General features: G+C 30.5%; 1 protein-coding gene across 9 annotated transcripts in view; it reads right to left on the bottom strand.

Annotated features, from left to right (window-relative positions):
- Positions 1 to 19,432, bottom strand: part of Crag (DENN domain-containing protein Crag) — a 213,106-nt gene that overhangs the window by 182,993 nt on the left and 10,681 nt on the right. For all 9 annotated transcript variants that reach the window (XR_012756753.1, XR_012756750.1, XR_012756754.1 and 6 more), the window contains exon 2: positions 12,971 to 13,067. Coding sequence is in view for 5 of the 9 variants with exons in the window: in XM_075368648.1 (XP_075224763.1) it covers positions 12,971 to 13,067 (97 nt within the window). In the remaining 4 variants the exon portion in view is untranslated. The remainder of the gene's footprint in view (positions 1 to 12,970; positions 13,068 to 19,432) is intronic.

Genomic DNA, 19,432 nt, shown 5'->3' with positions numbered 1-19,432 from the left:
TCATTTATCAACTGTAACAAAAGACAAATTTCGCATGTCTCGGGGTCTTCTTTTACACATGGGGAACATAAAATTGAACAGAATAAAAGATTATTGGTGTACCTGTCGTTTAATATAACGGCTTTCAGTAATTCCACGGGAAGAATAGATTTATGGTAATTATGAGAGCTCTTAATTTTTGTAGTAATGAACAAGCAGCAAGTAATTGTACACATAAGATACAACATTTACTTGATTTTTTTAATGAAAAAATAACTAATTTCTACTATCGGGGTATTCCATTTAGAATCAACAAATAATCAGTGCATCACTATTTTTGATTTTGACGATATTTGGTTAATATACGAGATGCGACAATAAAGTAATGAGACTGATTTTTCTTTGCAAGATGTGGCAACCCTGCAGCTTGCGTAGGCACACCATCTTTGACCTTGGTCTATAAGCTACTTCTACTCCAAGCGGCACATTGATGCAACTGCTCGGTCGTGAGTTGTGCTTTAATAAGTGAACACGTGTTTGTGTCTCTCGTCACAGAAATGAAACCGCAAAATATTGCACCACGGTATGCCATTTATTTTTGCATTAAATTGGGTGAAAACACGACGATAACTTATGGTAAGCTTCAGAAGGATTTTGGAGAGGAGGTTATGTCAAGAGCTCAAGTTTTTCGGTGGCATAAAATTTTTAGTGAAGGCAGAACGAATGTTGAAGATGAAGACCGCAATGGACGACCATCAACCTCACGGACAGATGTCAACTTGATCAGGGTGCGTGAAATAGTATGATCTGATCGAAGATTAACCGTGAAAATGATTCCAGAAGAACTCAACATCAATCGAGTATTGGTTCGTCTAATATTAACTGAAGATCTTGGTATGAGAAAGATTTGTGCAAAAATGGTCCCCAAAAATCTCACACAACAGCGAGAAACACGGAAAAATTTGGCAGCCGATCTGTTAGAGCAAACGGAAATCAATCCAGATTTGTTGAGCCGTGTTATCACTGGTGATGAAGGTTGGTTTTTTCAATACAATCCAGAGACAAAACGCCAAAGTTCGCAATGGTGCTCAAAGGGATCACCCAGACCAAAAAAAGCTTGCATGTCAAAGTCAAAAGTGAAATGCATGCCTGTGTGCTTCTTCGATTTCAAGGGAATTGTTCATAAAGAGTGGGTGCCTCCTGGACAAACAGTTAACGAATATTTCTACAAAGAAATTTTAGAAAGACTTCGTAAACGAGTTCTTTGTGTCCGTGTCAACATTGCTGATAATTGGATTCTGCATCACGATAATGCGCCATCCCATACTGCTCTGTCAGTACAGCAATTTTTAACCTCAAAACAAATTTCAGTACTACCACAGCCACCTTATTCACCAGATATCGCTCTGCGCGACTTTTTTCTATTTCCAAGAGTCAAAATGGCGGTCAAGGGACACCATTTTCAAACAACACAAGATGTCCAAAAAGCTGTGACGAGGATCTTGGAGGATATTACAGAAGATGAGTTCCAGAAATGTTACCATCAATGGCAGAAGCGCTGGAATAAGTGTGTGCAATCAGAGGGGAACTACTTTGAAGGAGACAACACTAAACATGACTAAAACGGTAAGCAACATTTTTTTTCACATCAGTCTCATTACTTTATTGTCACACCTCGTATATTTAAAAAAATATTTTTTTATATTTTTAAAAAAAGTTTTTTATTGGGTAATAGATTTTCTAACTCGTCAACAGGTAAAAACAGCCATTTTCATCACTTTTTCCATGAGCTGTAGAATTCTTATTTTACATCATACAGAGGGTCATCAAAAAGGGCTTTTTGGAAAGAGTAAGGATGGAACTTCATCTTAGTGTACAAAAAATTCATTTTGTTATATTACCAAATCTAGTAATGTTTAGTAAAGTTACATTTTCAAATTGTTTTTTTCAAATTTTGGGCCTAAAATAAATAATCAAGAGCTTACGGTAAAAAGCCTGTTTTTTACCTTAACTCTTAGGTACTAGTAGTACTTATAAAAAAAATTGGACTTTTACCAAGTCTCCTTCATTAAAAAAAATGGCCACCAAATCGTTAGATTTTGAAAATGTCTCATTTTTGTGGCCCAAAATTCATATGTGGGACAGGTGACAAAAATCTGAAATGTTTACACCAGTAAGTACTTATTATATACTTTATAATTATATAGAATTTATTTTGTTACTTTTCATAAAACCGAATATTTAGATAAATGTTTTCATATTAATGGGAAAAGTTGCTTTGTCCCATTTAGCTGTCATACTAAATTGGTTAATGAAATCTCTTTGATAAATATCTTTGACACAAAATTACAAAGCCAAAGCTACTGTGTGATTAGTGAGTGATTACTTGAAGCACAATACTACATCGTTCTTCTGCTTCTAAAAGCAAGTTATAAATAAAGTAAAAACATTGTTACCACAAGTTAAACAATTTTATTTTTCTGATCACTCCTCAGCCCAGTATAAAAACAAAAAAACAAAATTATAAATTTGTGCACCATCAAGATTTTCAAAATTGAAACTGAATGGTATTTTGTACACTAAGATGATGTTCCATCTTTACTCTTTCCAAAAAGCCTTTTCGACCCTATAAAAAAAAAAATAAATAAGAATGCTACAGCTCATAGAAAAAGTGACGAAAATGGCTGTTGTTACGTGTTGACAAGTTAGAAAATAATCTATTACTCAAAAAAATAAAAATAAAAAAATAAAAGTTAAATATAAAAAAATATCTTTTGACCAATACAAGGTGGATAGTTTATCATATACAAAATATCATCAAAATCAAAAATAGTAATACAGAAAAAGTTTTGAAAATTATTGAATTAAAATGGAATACCACTATCCTAAAAAGGTATTATGTATAGACAAGTCTATCGTTTTGTGGTGGGGTGGATGCCTAATTTTTTCGGCAGTATATTAAGAATAAAAATGTATTAGGGATATATGTTAAATGGGATTAAAAATGTATTAGGTAGGTAGTATTTAAAAAAAAACTACTTTCATAATAAAGTAATTATATTGCGCATAAAGTAACATTGATTACTATGACAACCGTTAAACCTAGTCGAACCAAATGGCATTTGTGGCCCTACAGAATAAACAATCATTCAGGAGCAAACAAACAATACAGTATGAACATTACTAGCGTGGCCATGAATGACACAGGTTTGCCAACCTTAAGGAGAGAAATTTACCCCAGCAGTCTTTACTTTAGATACCCCTCGAATCTACAATGACGAACAAATTGATCCGAACACAGTATTTTTAACAGAAAATTTTATTTTTGAAAGAAAAAATGTTTAATAGTCAAACTTACATTTAATAGTTTATGTGTCCTTCTTTGTTTTTATTATCTCAATAATCCTCTTTGGCATTGCTTCTACAAGGTAGAACAATGATTTTTGATTTCTTCATCTTAAATGAAACCTCTATCATTGACCTATTAAGATCAGATTTTGTGCTACTGATTTTCCCAAGTCTTCTTTTTGGTATGGCCCATCAATTTTCAATGGGATTCAGGTCGGGGGAGTTCCCTGGCCATGACAGCATTCAAAATTTTTGGTTTTCAAGAACTCTTTTGCTTTCTTTGATGTTTGAAATGGTGCAAGATCCTGATGGAAAATGAGTTCTGAGTTCTTCTGCACAAGCAGGACTAATTTTCTTTGGCATATGTTAATGTATTGGTCCGATATCATCATCTCATTCACACGCATGGTGCTCCTGGCCCTTCATGTGTAAAACATCCCCAAAACATATTTTTGGCTAGGTGTTTGGGAGCCTGTTCCACGTGTGCCGGCATAGTAGTCTTCTTATCTGCTGACTTACGAATTTAGACTACGCTCTCCCCTTGGACAAAGAAATGAGTCTTGTCTGAAAAAATAACTTTTTCCCACATCTCAATAGTCAATTCATTATGTTCCTTTGCATCAGTAACTGATTCTTTTTAAGTTTCTGAGCAATCCTTCCCAATGCCAACAATCTTCTACGAACTGTCATATCAGAAACATTAGTCCCACTGGCTCTCAAGTCTATAATAAGGTCAACAGCTGACAATTGTGGTTTTAATTTTACTTTTTCTTATTAGTAACCGATCCTGAGTAGGGTGGTTTTCTTTTTCTGTCCACATTTTCCTTTTCTCTTTGGAGATGGAACCTGTTCCCTAAACCTTTTCATGACTTCATTTACAGTACCTAACCCCACACTACACTTGCTGGCAATTTATCTTTGAATCATTTGTGTGTGCTGGGACAGAGCAACAATTTTTGACCAATTTCATGGGGTTATATCCGCTGTATTAACTAGAAATGAACAACAAACTTGTAACAGAAACTCACAAGGTCACCAAAAACCAACTGACAATGAATTATAAAAGCACAAAAACCACTAATTATATTTGTATATGAACTAAACACAACCTGAAACGCCAAACAGCAAGCACACAGAATGATAATTCCCTAGAACAGAACAAAAATTCCCTTTGTTCAGATTAATTTGTTCACTACTGTATATATATATAGGCTGTAACACTCCCAGTAATGTAAGGATTCCAACACGGGGTCATAATCTAAATCAGTTCAGCCATTCAGCTGCTATGGTGGAACAAACACGCATGCATGCATGCATGCATGCATGCATGCATACATACATACATACAAACAAACACCCTAAATATATTACACTCCTTTTTGGGCAGTCATGTAGAAATCTTCAATCAGTCTATACAAATTAACAAAAATTACATAATGATGTTTTTAAAAAAAATAATTAAAAACAATAATAATCATGGAAAAATATTACTTTTAGTAGCTTTACCATTATAAAAAACAAAACAAAATTTTTAATAATTTACAAAAACAAAAAAGGAACAAAAGGATAATACCTATCCTTTACAGGATAATGCATTCATGAATAATTCATAAAGTGCATTGCATTAAAATAAGACATGTTATAAATAATGCACTAATTGTTGAGTCAATTTAAGACAACTGAAATATTTAATTTTCATGTGCTGGAAAAAAATCCAATCACAAATATCTCTTTTACTGTTTAATTATAATTAAGCTTCATATGACTAAATTTATAATTAATATCCAACTCTTAACACTAAGTAACTTCAGATAATAGATAAAAATATTGATTTTATTTTAGTGAGATGTTTGCATTATCTATCTTTTCTAAAATAGAATACACCTAATAGCATAAAATTGTAATGCAATTTTTAACGATTTTCATGAAGTAATATTTTTACAGAGAATAGCAGCAAGCAATATCATTTAATTATTTGAAAGGTAGGGCATGACGTTATAAAAGTGCGACCACACCCTACTGTAAAGTAGTATTTTAAATAAGAAACAGCAAATATTTTACAATACAAAACCACTTGAATAATTCATAAAGAAAATGGGTCAACATAATACATCCATGAAAATTCATATCATGACTTTTTAATTCTAAAACTTGTAATATAGTATAGTATGAGAGCACAAATAGTATAACAGATTATTATAATAAATGGAAGTAAAATTTTAGATTCACTGGGGTTTACAGAAAATTACACTTATTACTCAGTCCTACAAATACTCAATTCATCTGTGCCCAATCACACAGTTCTGCAGGATAGCTGCATTAGCCAGTGTCAGATCATTATAGATTCATAGAATCCCCATTTATTACCTTTGGTTTGAATAGTGAGTTGAGTATGTTGTTGGGTACAAGATTATAGCAAAAAGTCACTAAGAATATATACCACAGCACACAACTGTCAGTTTTTAATCTTTCAATCAGTGTTTTATTTTAAAAAATTGTTTAATTCTTTAAGATTTCATTACATTTTTAAGACTCACTAGGTAATATTTTTTTAATATTCTTTATTTATTTTAATGTATTAGCATAAAATTGAATAAAATGTAATCCATTTTACAATTTTGTGCACTAATTACATCTGAAACAAAGAGAACTGATTTTATACTACATTCATCTCCAAAAATCTCTCTCACTCTCTCTCCCTCTCACCTTTCAGTTTTAAATTCCAAACAGAGAATAATAAACTCATTCACCTGATTGAAAATTATTATTAAAATTGTTCAAGAACATTAAAATTAATGTTAATTGATATATTAATTTGGGTAAATCCCCAAAATGCCATTCCACAAAAACAAAGAAAAAATTTATCCAAAATCATTAAGTGGATTACACCAAAGTAGATGGGCTGGGAAGCAATAGTTTAATTACTAAAATTAACAAATTATGCTGATTTGGTAAAGTAAAAACAAATAAATCATCACATTTCACTAAAATAATAAAAGTTTAGTTGGTACCAGAAATAGAATGCCTGGTTTTAACTATTGTATTTTTTTTAATGTTACTTATTCAAAGTTTTATATTCTACAAATTATTTCTAAACATACTAAACTACAATACTTATTTTTATAATTCTCAAGATCATTATTACCCGTGGGAAAAGGAAAAAAAGGCAGATATTTTTTTTAACTTTCTATTCCAAATGTCAATCTTAAAACATGTATGAAATAACTGATTAAAGACAAAAACATTTTATTCTAAAATTTCATTAATTAATAATTCTTCTAAAGTTTCATTCATGATTTATTTAAAAATTAAAACTTTAACATGAGATAATAAAATTCTGGTTTTGTAACCTATATATAAAAATTGTTTTGGGCTAATAATATCCTTAAGGATTCAAGAATTTATATCTGGTGCATTTCAAATAAAAAATATTTCCACTCTGAGAGCAAGCATCATATAAATTATATGGAAATATCTTTCTTCACAATGACTTCTGTAAATTATATTCGTCAGCAGTTAGTTTATAAATTATAAATAAAAATATATTAGCTTGTTTTTCTTAGCAAATAAATTAACTGCTGTATAATTATTTCACATATTCTATATGGATGACAAATAAATATTGGATGAAAGTAATTGACGTATAAGAAAAAGATGGTAAATTATATGCAATAATTTATCTGTTCATACACACTCTTTTCATTATATATCATATCATATTCACAACCTACTACAATACATGTAAGGTTTCCGTTCCACCTGCCAGATACTACACCCATGATTGCCCCATATGATTTGCTTTATTTTTGATCTAATGCTATTGTCATCTTCAAGAAAATTTTAAACTACAACAAATTATATGTGGAAAAATTTAATCAGATTTACAAATCTTTTAACACAATATAAACTAGATTATGTATAGAATATGCAGTCATATGTATGCAAAAAATAGAAATGATCACAATTCAAATCATATTTACACATTGTTAAAATGATTATATTTTTGTACCAAGTAAACATTTTACTTTAAATTATTATTGCAATAAAATATTTACATAGGAAATAATTTTAAAACAACATTTTTATAAAATAGTAATAAATGATATTACTTTCAACAATAATTCACAGTTCATAATGAAATAATTATTAAATATGAGGGAATAGTGTCTTTAAATAAATTTTAAAGATTAATCTGCGGGGAAAACTTACTGGCTTACTATTTGTACATTCAGCAATTAACAGGTTAATAAAATTAACTAATTTTTTACTTATAAATGTCAGTAAATAAAGTTTACACATATATTTATGAAAATAATTAACAATTTTATAGTATTTGTTAATTTTTTTCAACTATTATTGAAAATGTTATTGTTTTCATGTTTTCGATCGTCTGAATAAATATGCAGAAAGTCACCTATTCTAAGTATATTAATAATAGTCCATATAAAAATGAATTAAATGGCGATAAAAAAATGTTGGTAGTATTTGCATTATGCATAAATTTCCTTTTATTCCTTCTGACACAGTAACAGAAATGAATAGTTTACTATTCTAAGTTTTTGAAAATATTAAAAATCATCAAATGTTCAAAAAAATTAGTAGGAATAGTTTGTTAAAACAAATTGATTTGTTTTTTAAACTTAATAATTTTTAGTTGATTCACAACTTCATTACGAATTTCAAGATTTTAATTTATTTTTAACGTTTCACAATTTAATTCTTGTCATTGTAGAGATTTTTAAAACAATGTCTCTCTGTGAAACATTAATTAAAGCACAAAATGTATCTATGTTTATAAAACCATTAGATGATTAAAAAATTGTTCTATCAAGTGAAAGTTTTAGAATGCTTTGATAAAATATATAAACAAAATTTATATTTTATACAGAAATTTTTTTCGTTTACTAGATATTTAGTGAATATTTCAACAAAATAATCATTTCTGCTTATGAATCATGACTTTTTCCCTTTCCACACCAGTAATAATTAAACTAAGGAAATAGATAACAGTTTAAATAATAGTGTTATCTTTGACAGAGCAGACTATAGTTTATAATTTACCCATTGGTAAATATTTTTCATTTAATGTTGAAACATTATTTGTAAAATACAAAATATAGAAAAATTTTTTTTTTTTAAATTATGCAATATATGCAGTATACTTTCTCTAAACACATTTCTTCAAAATGAAAATTTCTTTGTTAACAAAATAACTGGCAGATCTCTTAACAATTACAATTCCTCTACCAATCAACATATTTTAAGCCTATTAAATAAAAAAAAGAAGAAATTTCAGGCCAAAAAAATAAGTATCCATAACTACTTTGAAATCAATGGACTTGACATTTTTTTAGGGTTAATGACTACAGCATTTGTTGATCTCTGTATAAAAACTTGTTTGAAACTGCTAATTTCTTCTTTTAAGAATTTTATAAAATTCTCTTTACTTGCTACATAAAAGGGGCAGGCCAACAACTCAATACCACAAAAACCCCTCTCTCTGCTTCATACAGGCTATAAATGTTAGACCAAATTAGGTAATGTAATATCCCATAAAGTTATAGCATTGAAATTTTTGGTATTTTGTAATACCTAACAACTTCAGCGGTAATCTATGACCAAAATAATGTACTGGTGAATTTATATTTCGTCAGTGTCTTGTGTGAGAAGGGAAGTAAGTATTGTACATTATGCAGTAGTGGGCTACTACCCCGTACCAATCTGACTTTCACTGTAAGTTATTTTTATTACTCAACCTGTGACTCCATAATGCAGTGCCTGTATTTTTGTATAATACTTCAGTATAGTATTTTTTGGTATTTACAGGACATGTACATTATTTCTCCAATTGTCTTAATTTTTCTTTTTTTAAATTTTCGCTAGTAAATGTAAATTTTTTTCTACAAAAGAAAAGATTTTAATTACACAGACATTAGAAGTGGGAAATAACCAAGTTTATGGGTGAACAAATTTAAACAATGTCACATCACTTTTGATAAAAATATGATGAAGCAAAAGATGAAAACACTATGTAACTAGCATGTGGCTTGAAAATAAGTGACCTAAAATATATAAGAACTATAAGGAAGAAAACTTTTTAATGCTGATGAAATGGAACTTTTTTTAAAACGCTGCCAGAAAAGACACTAAAGTTAAAAGATGTAAAGTGTGCTGGTGGAAAATGTCAAAAAGTAACTTTTCTAGTTTCTACCAATATGATAGGAGCTGGGAAATAACTCCATCACTAGGGAGTTATTAGTGATAGTTAAGTAATAGTTACTAGTGATAGGTAAATATAAAACAACCCAGCAGGTTGGTCTAGTGGTGAACACATCTTCCCAAATCAGCTGATTTGGAAGTCAAGAATTCCAGTGTTCAAGTACTAGTAAAGGCAATTATACAGATTTGAATACTAGATCATGGATACCAGTGTTCTTGGTGGTTGGGTTTCAATTAACCACACATCTCAGGAATGACCAAACTGAGACTGTACAAGATTACACTTCATTTACACTCATACATATCATCCTCTGAAGTAATATCTGAACGGTAATTCCCAGAGGCTAAACAGAAAAACGAAAGAAAAGGTAAATATAAAACACCTAAATATTTTAAAAACGTTAAGCAGTTACCAGTCATGTCTCAAAGCAACAAACCTTCATGGATGTTGACTCCAATTTTCAAGAGAGATATGAAAGTGGGACTGTGAATTAAAAAAAAAGAAGTTCTTTTACAGTGTGTAACTGTGGAGCACCTCGACATCCAAAGACTCTCAAAATTAATATTCCTTTTTACCTGCCAAGACTACAAGACTATCTGCAACCAATGAACCATAGTTGTCAAATACCTAAAATGCTTTACAGAAAACTGCTACATCATCTCACTGAAGAAAGAGAAAATTATGAAATATGAGAGTGAATCAAATATAAACAGTCATTTTTTTTTTAATAAATTTATTAATTAATAATATACAATTCATACCTTCATCATTTCTCTATATAGTCTACTGGCGATCTACACACTTTTACCAATGATTTGGAAGCTTGAATATTCCTTGTTCATAAAACATTTCAGGACAAATTGTCAACCAATTGCACACATGCTCCTCGACGTCACTGTTTTCTAATCAGCTCCCTCCAAGCAATTCTTTCAAGGGTGCAAATAAAAAATAGTAACAGGGGGCCAAATCTGGACTGTAGGAAGGGTGGTCAAGGGTTCCCCAGTGCACTTTTTCAAATTTATCCTTTGTCAAAATCACAGTGTGCGGCCTGGCGTTGTCATGGAGAATGATGACACCTCTGATGTGCATATCCCATCTTTTGTTTCGGCAGCTGGGAGTAATAAGCCACATTCACCATTTGTTGATTGTGGAGAAAATCAATGAGTAAAACTCCCCTGGAGTCAAAAAAAAATCATTGCAAGACTTTTCCAGCTGACAGATGGATTTTGGCCTTCACTGGGCAGCCCTCATCCTTCCTTCACCACTCCTTACTCGGCATTTTTGACTCCAGTGTAATGACGGACTCATGTCTCATCACATGTGTGATGTGCCTCAAAAAATCATCCCCTTCTTGCCGAAATCAACTCAGAAGTCTCTCACAGATCTCCAACCTTACCTGTTTTTTATTTTTGGTCAACAACCTCAGAATCCATTGAGCTCTAATTTTCCTAAAGCTAAGATGATCAGTGATAATGGATTGATACCCACTTGACGTGATTTCTTCAATAGTGAATCGGCGATCACCTTCAACAAGCTCTCAAACAGCACAGATGTCATCTGCTGTGAAACTCGTCCTTGCGTCGATCATGACTTTAATTTTCTACACTTTCTCGCCCGCCTTTAATTGTCTGGCTCACATATACACTCAGTTCTAGAACAGCGTAGCATCCCTAAACTGTAACTTTAAACAAGTTAAAATGTCCGCGGATTTAACGCCTTCATTAACTTTGTGATTACACATTGTGCAACAGACAATGGGGAACCTCTTGTTCACTCATGGCTGTACTGACAACCGAACATAACGAAGGAGCTAACCAAGCTGGTTCCCCTCTCTAACACACTGAACCATTAACCCCTCACTTCATCATCTGCAGCTCAGAACGGCTTACTGCATAGAACAGCAAAATTACCATTTAAATTTGATTCACCCTGTAAGATTTAACTGTATCATGCCATCTACATTCTTCAAAAAGGTTGGATCTGGTTAGAGATGTAACAATAAAACATTCATTCAGTATGCTGGTGGTCCAACAGCATACTGAATGAATGCTGGTGGACTTTATTTTCATATTATTCAGAAACTGTATTCAGAATACAGTCTCTGAATAAAATGATTGAAAGTGAAATCTGCTGCTTGGTGAATAGATTGAATAATTTGATATACCATAATATCTTCAAGTTCATTTGTCTGACACTAACAAATATCTAAAGGCTGACGACAAGGAAACAACAGCAGCCAAAGTTACATAAAAACGAAAGCTCCCTCACCCATGATAAAAAAATGAAGAAGACAAAGAAAATTAAGCCAAAAATTCTGTTATCAGCTTTTAAACAAGCATTGGATGCTGTTTGGCTTGCTTTGATATAGTATACATGCCATGGTATTGCTATGGTATTTAACTATATGGTATGCCGTAGTATTGTAATAGCATGTAGAAATGTAGAAAATCTTACTAAAAAAAGATTACTAACTATCAAAACATTAGTAATAAAAAAATTACAAAATACTTCAGTTTGTTCAAAACAATAACAATTTCTTAAACATACTATAAATAATTCAAGACAAATGAATTAATTAAGGACAGGCTTTAGTTTGTTTTTTAAACAAATTACGGTCTGTGAATAAAAAATGTTATAAATTTTAGATAAAATTAAATTTAATGTTTTCTTCTAAATACTGTACGTGAATGAGTATTTTTAAATAAGTAGTGATTAGTGTTCAATATCTATTTGAAAAATGGTTCTCAGCAAATGCTCGCATAAGTTTACATTTCAAGAAATATTGCAGCACAGTTAAACTCATTACAGAAAGAGGTTGCTGTAATAAATTTTTATAACAAACCATGACTACAAATAATGCACCTTTCATCCTTCCTTTCAGTTAATTTTTGTGAAAGAATTTATTTTACAAATATATTGAAAATAAAAATGTAAACACTTTTGTAAAAAACTATAAAACTGTCCATTTCTAGTCCAGATTACTAAGAACACTGGATTAAAGGGATTGAATTATCAGTAGGAATCCAATGTTTTTTTAATAATTAGAATTACATTTTTTATTTGATTAGCTAAAGAAGACAACAATTATTACTACTGAATAAAACTAGTTCACATCAACATAAAAACATTTACAAAAGACCTTCAACTAAACCTACATCTCAGCCCCTATAGTGTTACTCATAACTGTGAATTAACAATATATATATAATAAAGTCTTATGATGTGGCCCACATTCTTCAATTCAACATAATGCAATACATGTTTTATTAATATTAATCAAAGTATACAACAATTATCATGTAAAAGACAAAGCAGGAAAAATAAAAAACAGAAGAAAACAACAGATGTTAAGAAAAAAAGTAAAATGATTTGAAAAAATGAATAAGATTAAAGTTTTAAATAACATCATAAGCATGCAATTACCCAATATCAACAAGTGGAGGTTTATCACGTCCTCTTCTATAACAAAGATAAACCTCTGGACTACGTAAACTACCATGGTTTAAGTCGGCTAAGAAACCTAAGACAGAACAAAATAAATTTATTAGATTAATATTCACTTATTTGGTATAATATCAGCTGAAAATAAAATATATTATCAAGCACAACAGGTAAAAGAATAATCTGTTCAACAACCAGAACAACTTAAAATGGCATTCAACCTAATTTACAGACTGAAGCCTGTAAATCAAAGTGTAGGCTATATCTATCACCTACAATGTTTTACTGTATTTTATACATTATATTTTATTAAATTTGCAAACTACGTACAGGATTCGCTATCCAAATTACAAATACTCAATGGGCAAAAATCAAGTCAATGTTTAATTACCATGAATATAAAATAAGATGTAAAACTTTGAAAAATGAAAACTTGAAATTTGCAACCAGAACTTATTTTTACAACTTTTATTAAACTCCTTATCAATGCGGTTGCACAAACTATACTCATAAAAACTGTTTTAAAAAACCCATTTAGAAGAATGTGGTCTGCGACTGTTATTTTGATTTTAGTCGTGTTTAAAAGTTTGTTCCCAGAAATCATAAATTATTTCAACTTCAATTTTGAAAGTAAAATTTTTTTTACAAAGGCAGGTAAACAACCATTTACCCAATGTAACAAAGAAACAAATAAAATCTAAACTTTTTACCTACACTTAATGAATAAAACACAACAAACTGACCACTTCGTCTAATCGAAACAAAAATATCTACAAACTAACTTTTACTTTCAAATTTTCCAACATAAATGGACACTTTTCTTTTCTGAAAAACATAGCTTATGCAGTATGTTTCTAAATATTCGAACTAATATGGCTTCCCTCAGCTACAAGATCCAAATAGAGGTGTTTTAAAAATAGAATTTTATGAACTGTACAGACGCACTTTAGATATGCATGCAGAATTAACCTTGGTAATATGAATTTAAAAGAAAAAATAATTTACATAATATACTTATAACTTGTCATGTGATTACAGAATAATATTTCAATAAGCTGGTTCTTTGAACAATAATTAAAAGTATCAAGACTTTGTCTAGTAACCATTATCTCTAGTGTGACTCATATACAATCTCCTTGACTAACAGAATAATTGAATTATAAACCTTAAAATGGGAATCATACTTTAACAACAAATCCCTAATTAAAAAACTATATAAATAATACATGGCCACACAATTATCACATTATTTTCATGTGGATTCCAGTTTTCTGTCAACGATTTTTTCACATTTCCTTTTTGATCCTTCAAAAAATAAACATATAAATAAAAAAACTTATCACTTTAGATTTTTTAATAAATTTTAAACTCTTTTTGAATTATTCTTCCTTTTGTTTGCATGAGTGATTTTTTTTATTTTATGAAATGGTCAGCTATTTTATTAATTTACTTTTTTCTTTTTTTTTATTGTATTTTCACTTTCAGAATTTCATACAGTTATTATTTTGAGCTATATTAATATGTATTACACATCCTAGTCTACTTTAAATAGCTAAGCTGAGCTTGTAGATATTAATTATTACACCTGCTTCACCTTTTGTTTTTGGACAATAAAGAAAGCAACTCAATCAAAAGAAGTAAATATACTAATTCTATCTTCTGAATAAGAGAAGCAGACACTTATTGAACTTATCATTGTTCACGTCGCTGTACAGAAAAAACTTCTAAACTGATGTATCAGAGAACTGTAATTTGTATATAAACGCAGAATATTTGAGTACATGTAGAAAAAGGCACAATACATGGGTTGTAATACAATATTAATATATGATGAAAATGTGTAATATTATAAAATAAATAATATATTTTTCTATTTGATGGTTCGATGGTATCAAAACGGAATTTTTATTAAACTGCGGAAAATACGCAAAACATTGGCTGGCCAGATTCTTCACTGACATAATGCAGACCGGTAGCATGACCAGAGAGTTCAAGCAATCGAAGGTAGTAGCTAGCCATTTTAAAAACAGGGAAACCAGCAAATTTACCTAAGAGCTACAGACCTATAGCATTGCTATCAGTGTCATATAAATTACTAGAAAGGCTTATCTACAACAGAATCTGTCAAAGGATATATATGATGTTACACTAATTGAACAAGCAAGCTTTAGGCCAAAATGAAGTTGCACCGACCAAGTTCTCTTGTTCACAATGTACACTGAAGCAGGGTTCCAAAGAAATCTTAAAACCTTTGCTGCATTCGTTGATTTATCGGCCACTTATGACACTGTCTGGAGAGAAGGCATGATTAACAGTTCGCCTCCTTAATATGTTGAACAACAGGATGTCGTTCAACATGTTCACTCTGATTCATAGAATGTTATTTTTTTTAATTTTCTGGTGACCACTTTTTTAGCAGTCCCCACCCAGAGATCTGAATGGGGGACTAGTTTACCTCCAGAAAATTTTACCAACGAAGATGCCTCCATCTTTGCTACATGAAAATGCAGAGTGCTACATTTTCTCAGAAAATAAAACAGATTTAATCTTAATCGTCCAGCTGCTAAGTATCAGAAAACTGAGTGATGTTGATATAGCCGTTTAAGTCTTCCTGACTTACTCCTTTAATGCCTCTTTTAAGAATGCTAAACTTATAGTGTGGGATGAATGCATAATGAGTCTTCAAGCTCATATTGAAACCATTGATCGAACCCATCGAGATATTAAATCATGCAGTAAATTAATCAGTGGTATAACTTTTGTGTTTGCTGGAGACTGTCGGCAAACATTGCCTGTCATTGCGAGAGGAACTAGGGCTGATGTTGCTCAGGCATGCCTTAAATAATCACCCTTATAGAAATTTGTCCTCACTATTAACTTAAGAACTAATATGAAAGTTCATCTTGGGGGTGGTGATGCTAACTTTTCCTTACAATTATTAAACATTGGAAATGAGACTCTTCCTCAAAATGTGGTTACACTTCTAACGATGAAAACATTAGTATCATTGTCCATACAATGGATGATCTCATTTCCAATATTTATACAGAAATTAGTAAGCTTTTACAAAAACCGTATGAGTAGCTTTGCGAACGCTCTATCATAACTCATCAAAATATTTCTTCCAATGATCCTAACAGACTTACCATTTCAATTAAAGAGGCTGCAATTCCCTATAAAACTTTATTTTGCTATAACAATCAATAAAGCGCAAGGCCAGACATTCAAACATACTTGTATTGATTTACAATCAAGACTGTTTTTCCCAAGGACAACTATATGTTGGACTTTCAGAACTGGTAATGCAGAAAGTCAATACATTCTGCTACCAGAAAATCAAAACGTCACAAAAAATATTATATACCTTTCTACCAATTCCGTTCCAACCATTGGTTTCTTCCAATACCCGTTCTACCAATTTAATACAGTTAGAAAATGGGCTGGCTACATGATCTCAGGCAAAGCCGGGATGAGGGATATATATATATATACATATAAAACAAAAGCCGGGATGAGGGATATATATATATATATACATATAAAACAACAACTGTCATGAGTGATCAACACCCAGCAAAAACTACTGAAGATAAATATATGAAATTTTTACACTTTCTCCATACAGTGTAAATGCATTCTAAGAAAATCCATTTTAAAATTCTGAGTTTAATGGGTTAAAATGGAGAAACAATGAAATTTTTTTTGTTTTTTATTTCTTTTTTGTAACAGACATAGATATCAGCTTAATTTTTGGTGTGTGTAATCTTAATATAAATATCGAAAAATTGATTTCTACATTTTTTGAAATTCAGAGATTAAGTGTTAAAATGAATTTTTTATTTTTTTTTACACCCTGTAATTTTTTAATTTGGTAACAAATGAAGAAATCTACCTGATTTTTATCAAGTGTAATCTTCATGTCAATAAACCACTTTCTAGATTTTTGAAATTTGAGCTTGAAAGGGGATGAAGAAAGGCAAACAAATTTTGAACAATGTAAATTTTCCCAATCCCGACCACAGTAAACTATGTAGATCAGTAGATCAGGGCTTGCAAATACTCTTTAGATAAATATTTAAAAACCATTTTAGGAGGTTTATAATTCTGATTTTTAAAAGGTGCAAAGGTATACAGCACTGTGGCTCAACCAACACAACTACTGCCACTGTAACTATGTGTGACTAGCTGCACCTATCTCCGGTGGCTTGACTAAAGAGCATAAATAAAAGAATTGACTGCTGTGTGAAACGCTAGTAACCATATAGTGCAAGCGAAGCTGCAATGGGGAGCTGATAATATTATAAAACAACAGTTTTGTTCAAACAAGCGTTTTATCTAAAAATTTGCAAAATAAATATAAGAACTTTTAAATAATGACAATGAAGTCCTAATTTAAATTCATGTTTTCACACATACTGATTACAAAAAGTAGTTTAAAAAAGTTAACTTCTATGTGAAAGTTGTTCTTTATACGGTTAAAAATAACCTGATTTTTGTTCTACTTTAATAAATTTACACAACACATTTTATAAACATGTACTACCCAGAAAAATCACACATTTTATTTCAGTTTTATTTTACTCTATATTTATTTTTTTCATATAAAATAAAAATTTTATTTTAGAATACAAATAAAAAACACAAAAACCGTACTTATAACTAAATCTTAATTTGAATGTATATCTCAAATAGTGAAAATAAACATTTAGTTATTTTTAAATTAAAAGATATATAAATTTAAATAACAGGTAAAATAATTAATTGAAAATAATTTTACAGGTTTTTTTTTGTCTTCAGTCATTTGACTGGTTTGATGCAGCTCTCCAAGATTCCCTATCTAGTGCTAGCAGTTTCATTTCAGTATACCCTCTACATCCTATATCCCTAACAATTTGTTTTACATATTCCAAACGTGGCCTGCCTACACAATTTTTTTCCTTCTACCTGTCCTTCCAATATTAAAGCAACTATTCCAGGATGCCTTAGTATGTGGCCTATAAGTCTGTCTCTTCTTTTAACTATATTTTTCCAAATGCTTCTTTCTTCATCTATTTGCCGCAATACCTCTTCATTTGTCACTTTATCCACCCATCTCATTTTTAACATTCTCCTATAGCACCACATTTCAAAAGCTTCTAATCTTTTCTTCTCAGATACTCCGACTGTCCAAGTTTCACTTCCATATAAAGGGACACTCCAAACATATACTTTCAAAAATCTTTTCCTGACATTTAAATTAATTTTTGATGTAAACAAATTATATTTCTTACTGAAGGCTCGTTTCGCTTGTGCTATTCGGCATTTTATATCGCTTCTGCTTCGTCCATCTTTAGTAATTCTACTTCCCAAATAACAAAATTCTTCTACCTCCATAATCTTTTCTCCTCCTATTTTCACATTCAGTGGTCCATCTTTGTTATTTCTACTACATTTCATTGTAGTTTGTTTTGTTCTTGTTTATTTTCATGCGATAGTTCTTGCGTAGGACTTCATCTATGCCGTTCATTGTTTCTTCTAAATCCTTTTTACTCTCGGCTAGAATTACTATATCATCAGCAAATCGTAGCATCTTTATCTTTTCATTTACAGGTTTAGTATAAAATAAATAATATTTTAGAATAAAGAAATCAGCATATTGTAGTTACAAACCACAACTAAGATGCCACATTCAAGTACACTACTAATTTGGAAAGAGGGATGAAATATTCTATAAAAATCTGCAAAAGAAACAAAACAGAGAAATAACTCCTAATATTACACGTCCCACTATGTATGTCCAAATTTCAGGACAAAAATATTATAATTAAAACAACAGGAATAGACTTACGTCAAGAGGTTAAAACATAATTTTTCTATGAAAATTCTATTAAATAATATAAACCAGTATTTTATGAAGAAAAATTACTGCATATGAATAATTTAGAAATATATTTTTAAATAATTATTTATTTCTAAAACAATTTTTTAACTAAATAATTATAGGTTTCCTGTTGTTGAATATTATCTGTTACCAATTTTATATGGTACAAGTAATCAGTCCAAAATATAATATCATACATACATTTCACAATTTGATTGTATAATTCAGACTGCTGTACTCTTGTCTGATCAAATTGTTTTTTCAAAGTGTAATAGATGAACAACCTGGCATGTTATATATCATATCCCGCAGCAAAAAAGACTATCACAGCATATATTAATGAAAGAAATATTTCATTTAACAGGAAATAAACAATTTCAAAGCAATGGCAAACAAGAAAAAATGAAAAACAAACAATAGTAGGGGTTGAAAAGAGGGTCTACAGAAATGAACAAAAAACAAACAAAGCTAGATGTAAGCATCTACCTCACAAATGAAGTAACTATGAAGATATTAGTTCCTTCTTTGAATTACAAAGGCAGGAAGGAAAATTAAAGAAGAATATATATTGCAAATAAACAAGA

The sequence above is a fragment of the Lycorma delicatula genome, chromosome 1 (assembly GCF_047948215.1).
Source record: "Lycorma delicatula isolate Av1 chromosome 1, ASM4794821v1, whole genome shotgun sequence".
Taxonomy (NCBI): domain Eukaryota; kingdom Metazoa; phylum Arthropoda; class Insecta; order Hemiptera; family Fulgoridae; genus Lycorma; species Lycorma delicatula.
This window is presented reverse-complemented; position numbering and strand designations above follow the sequence as displayed.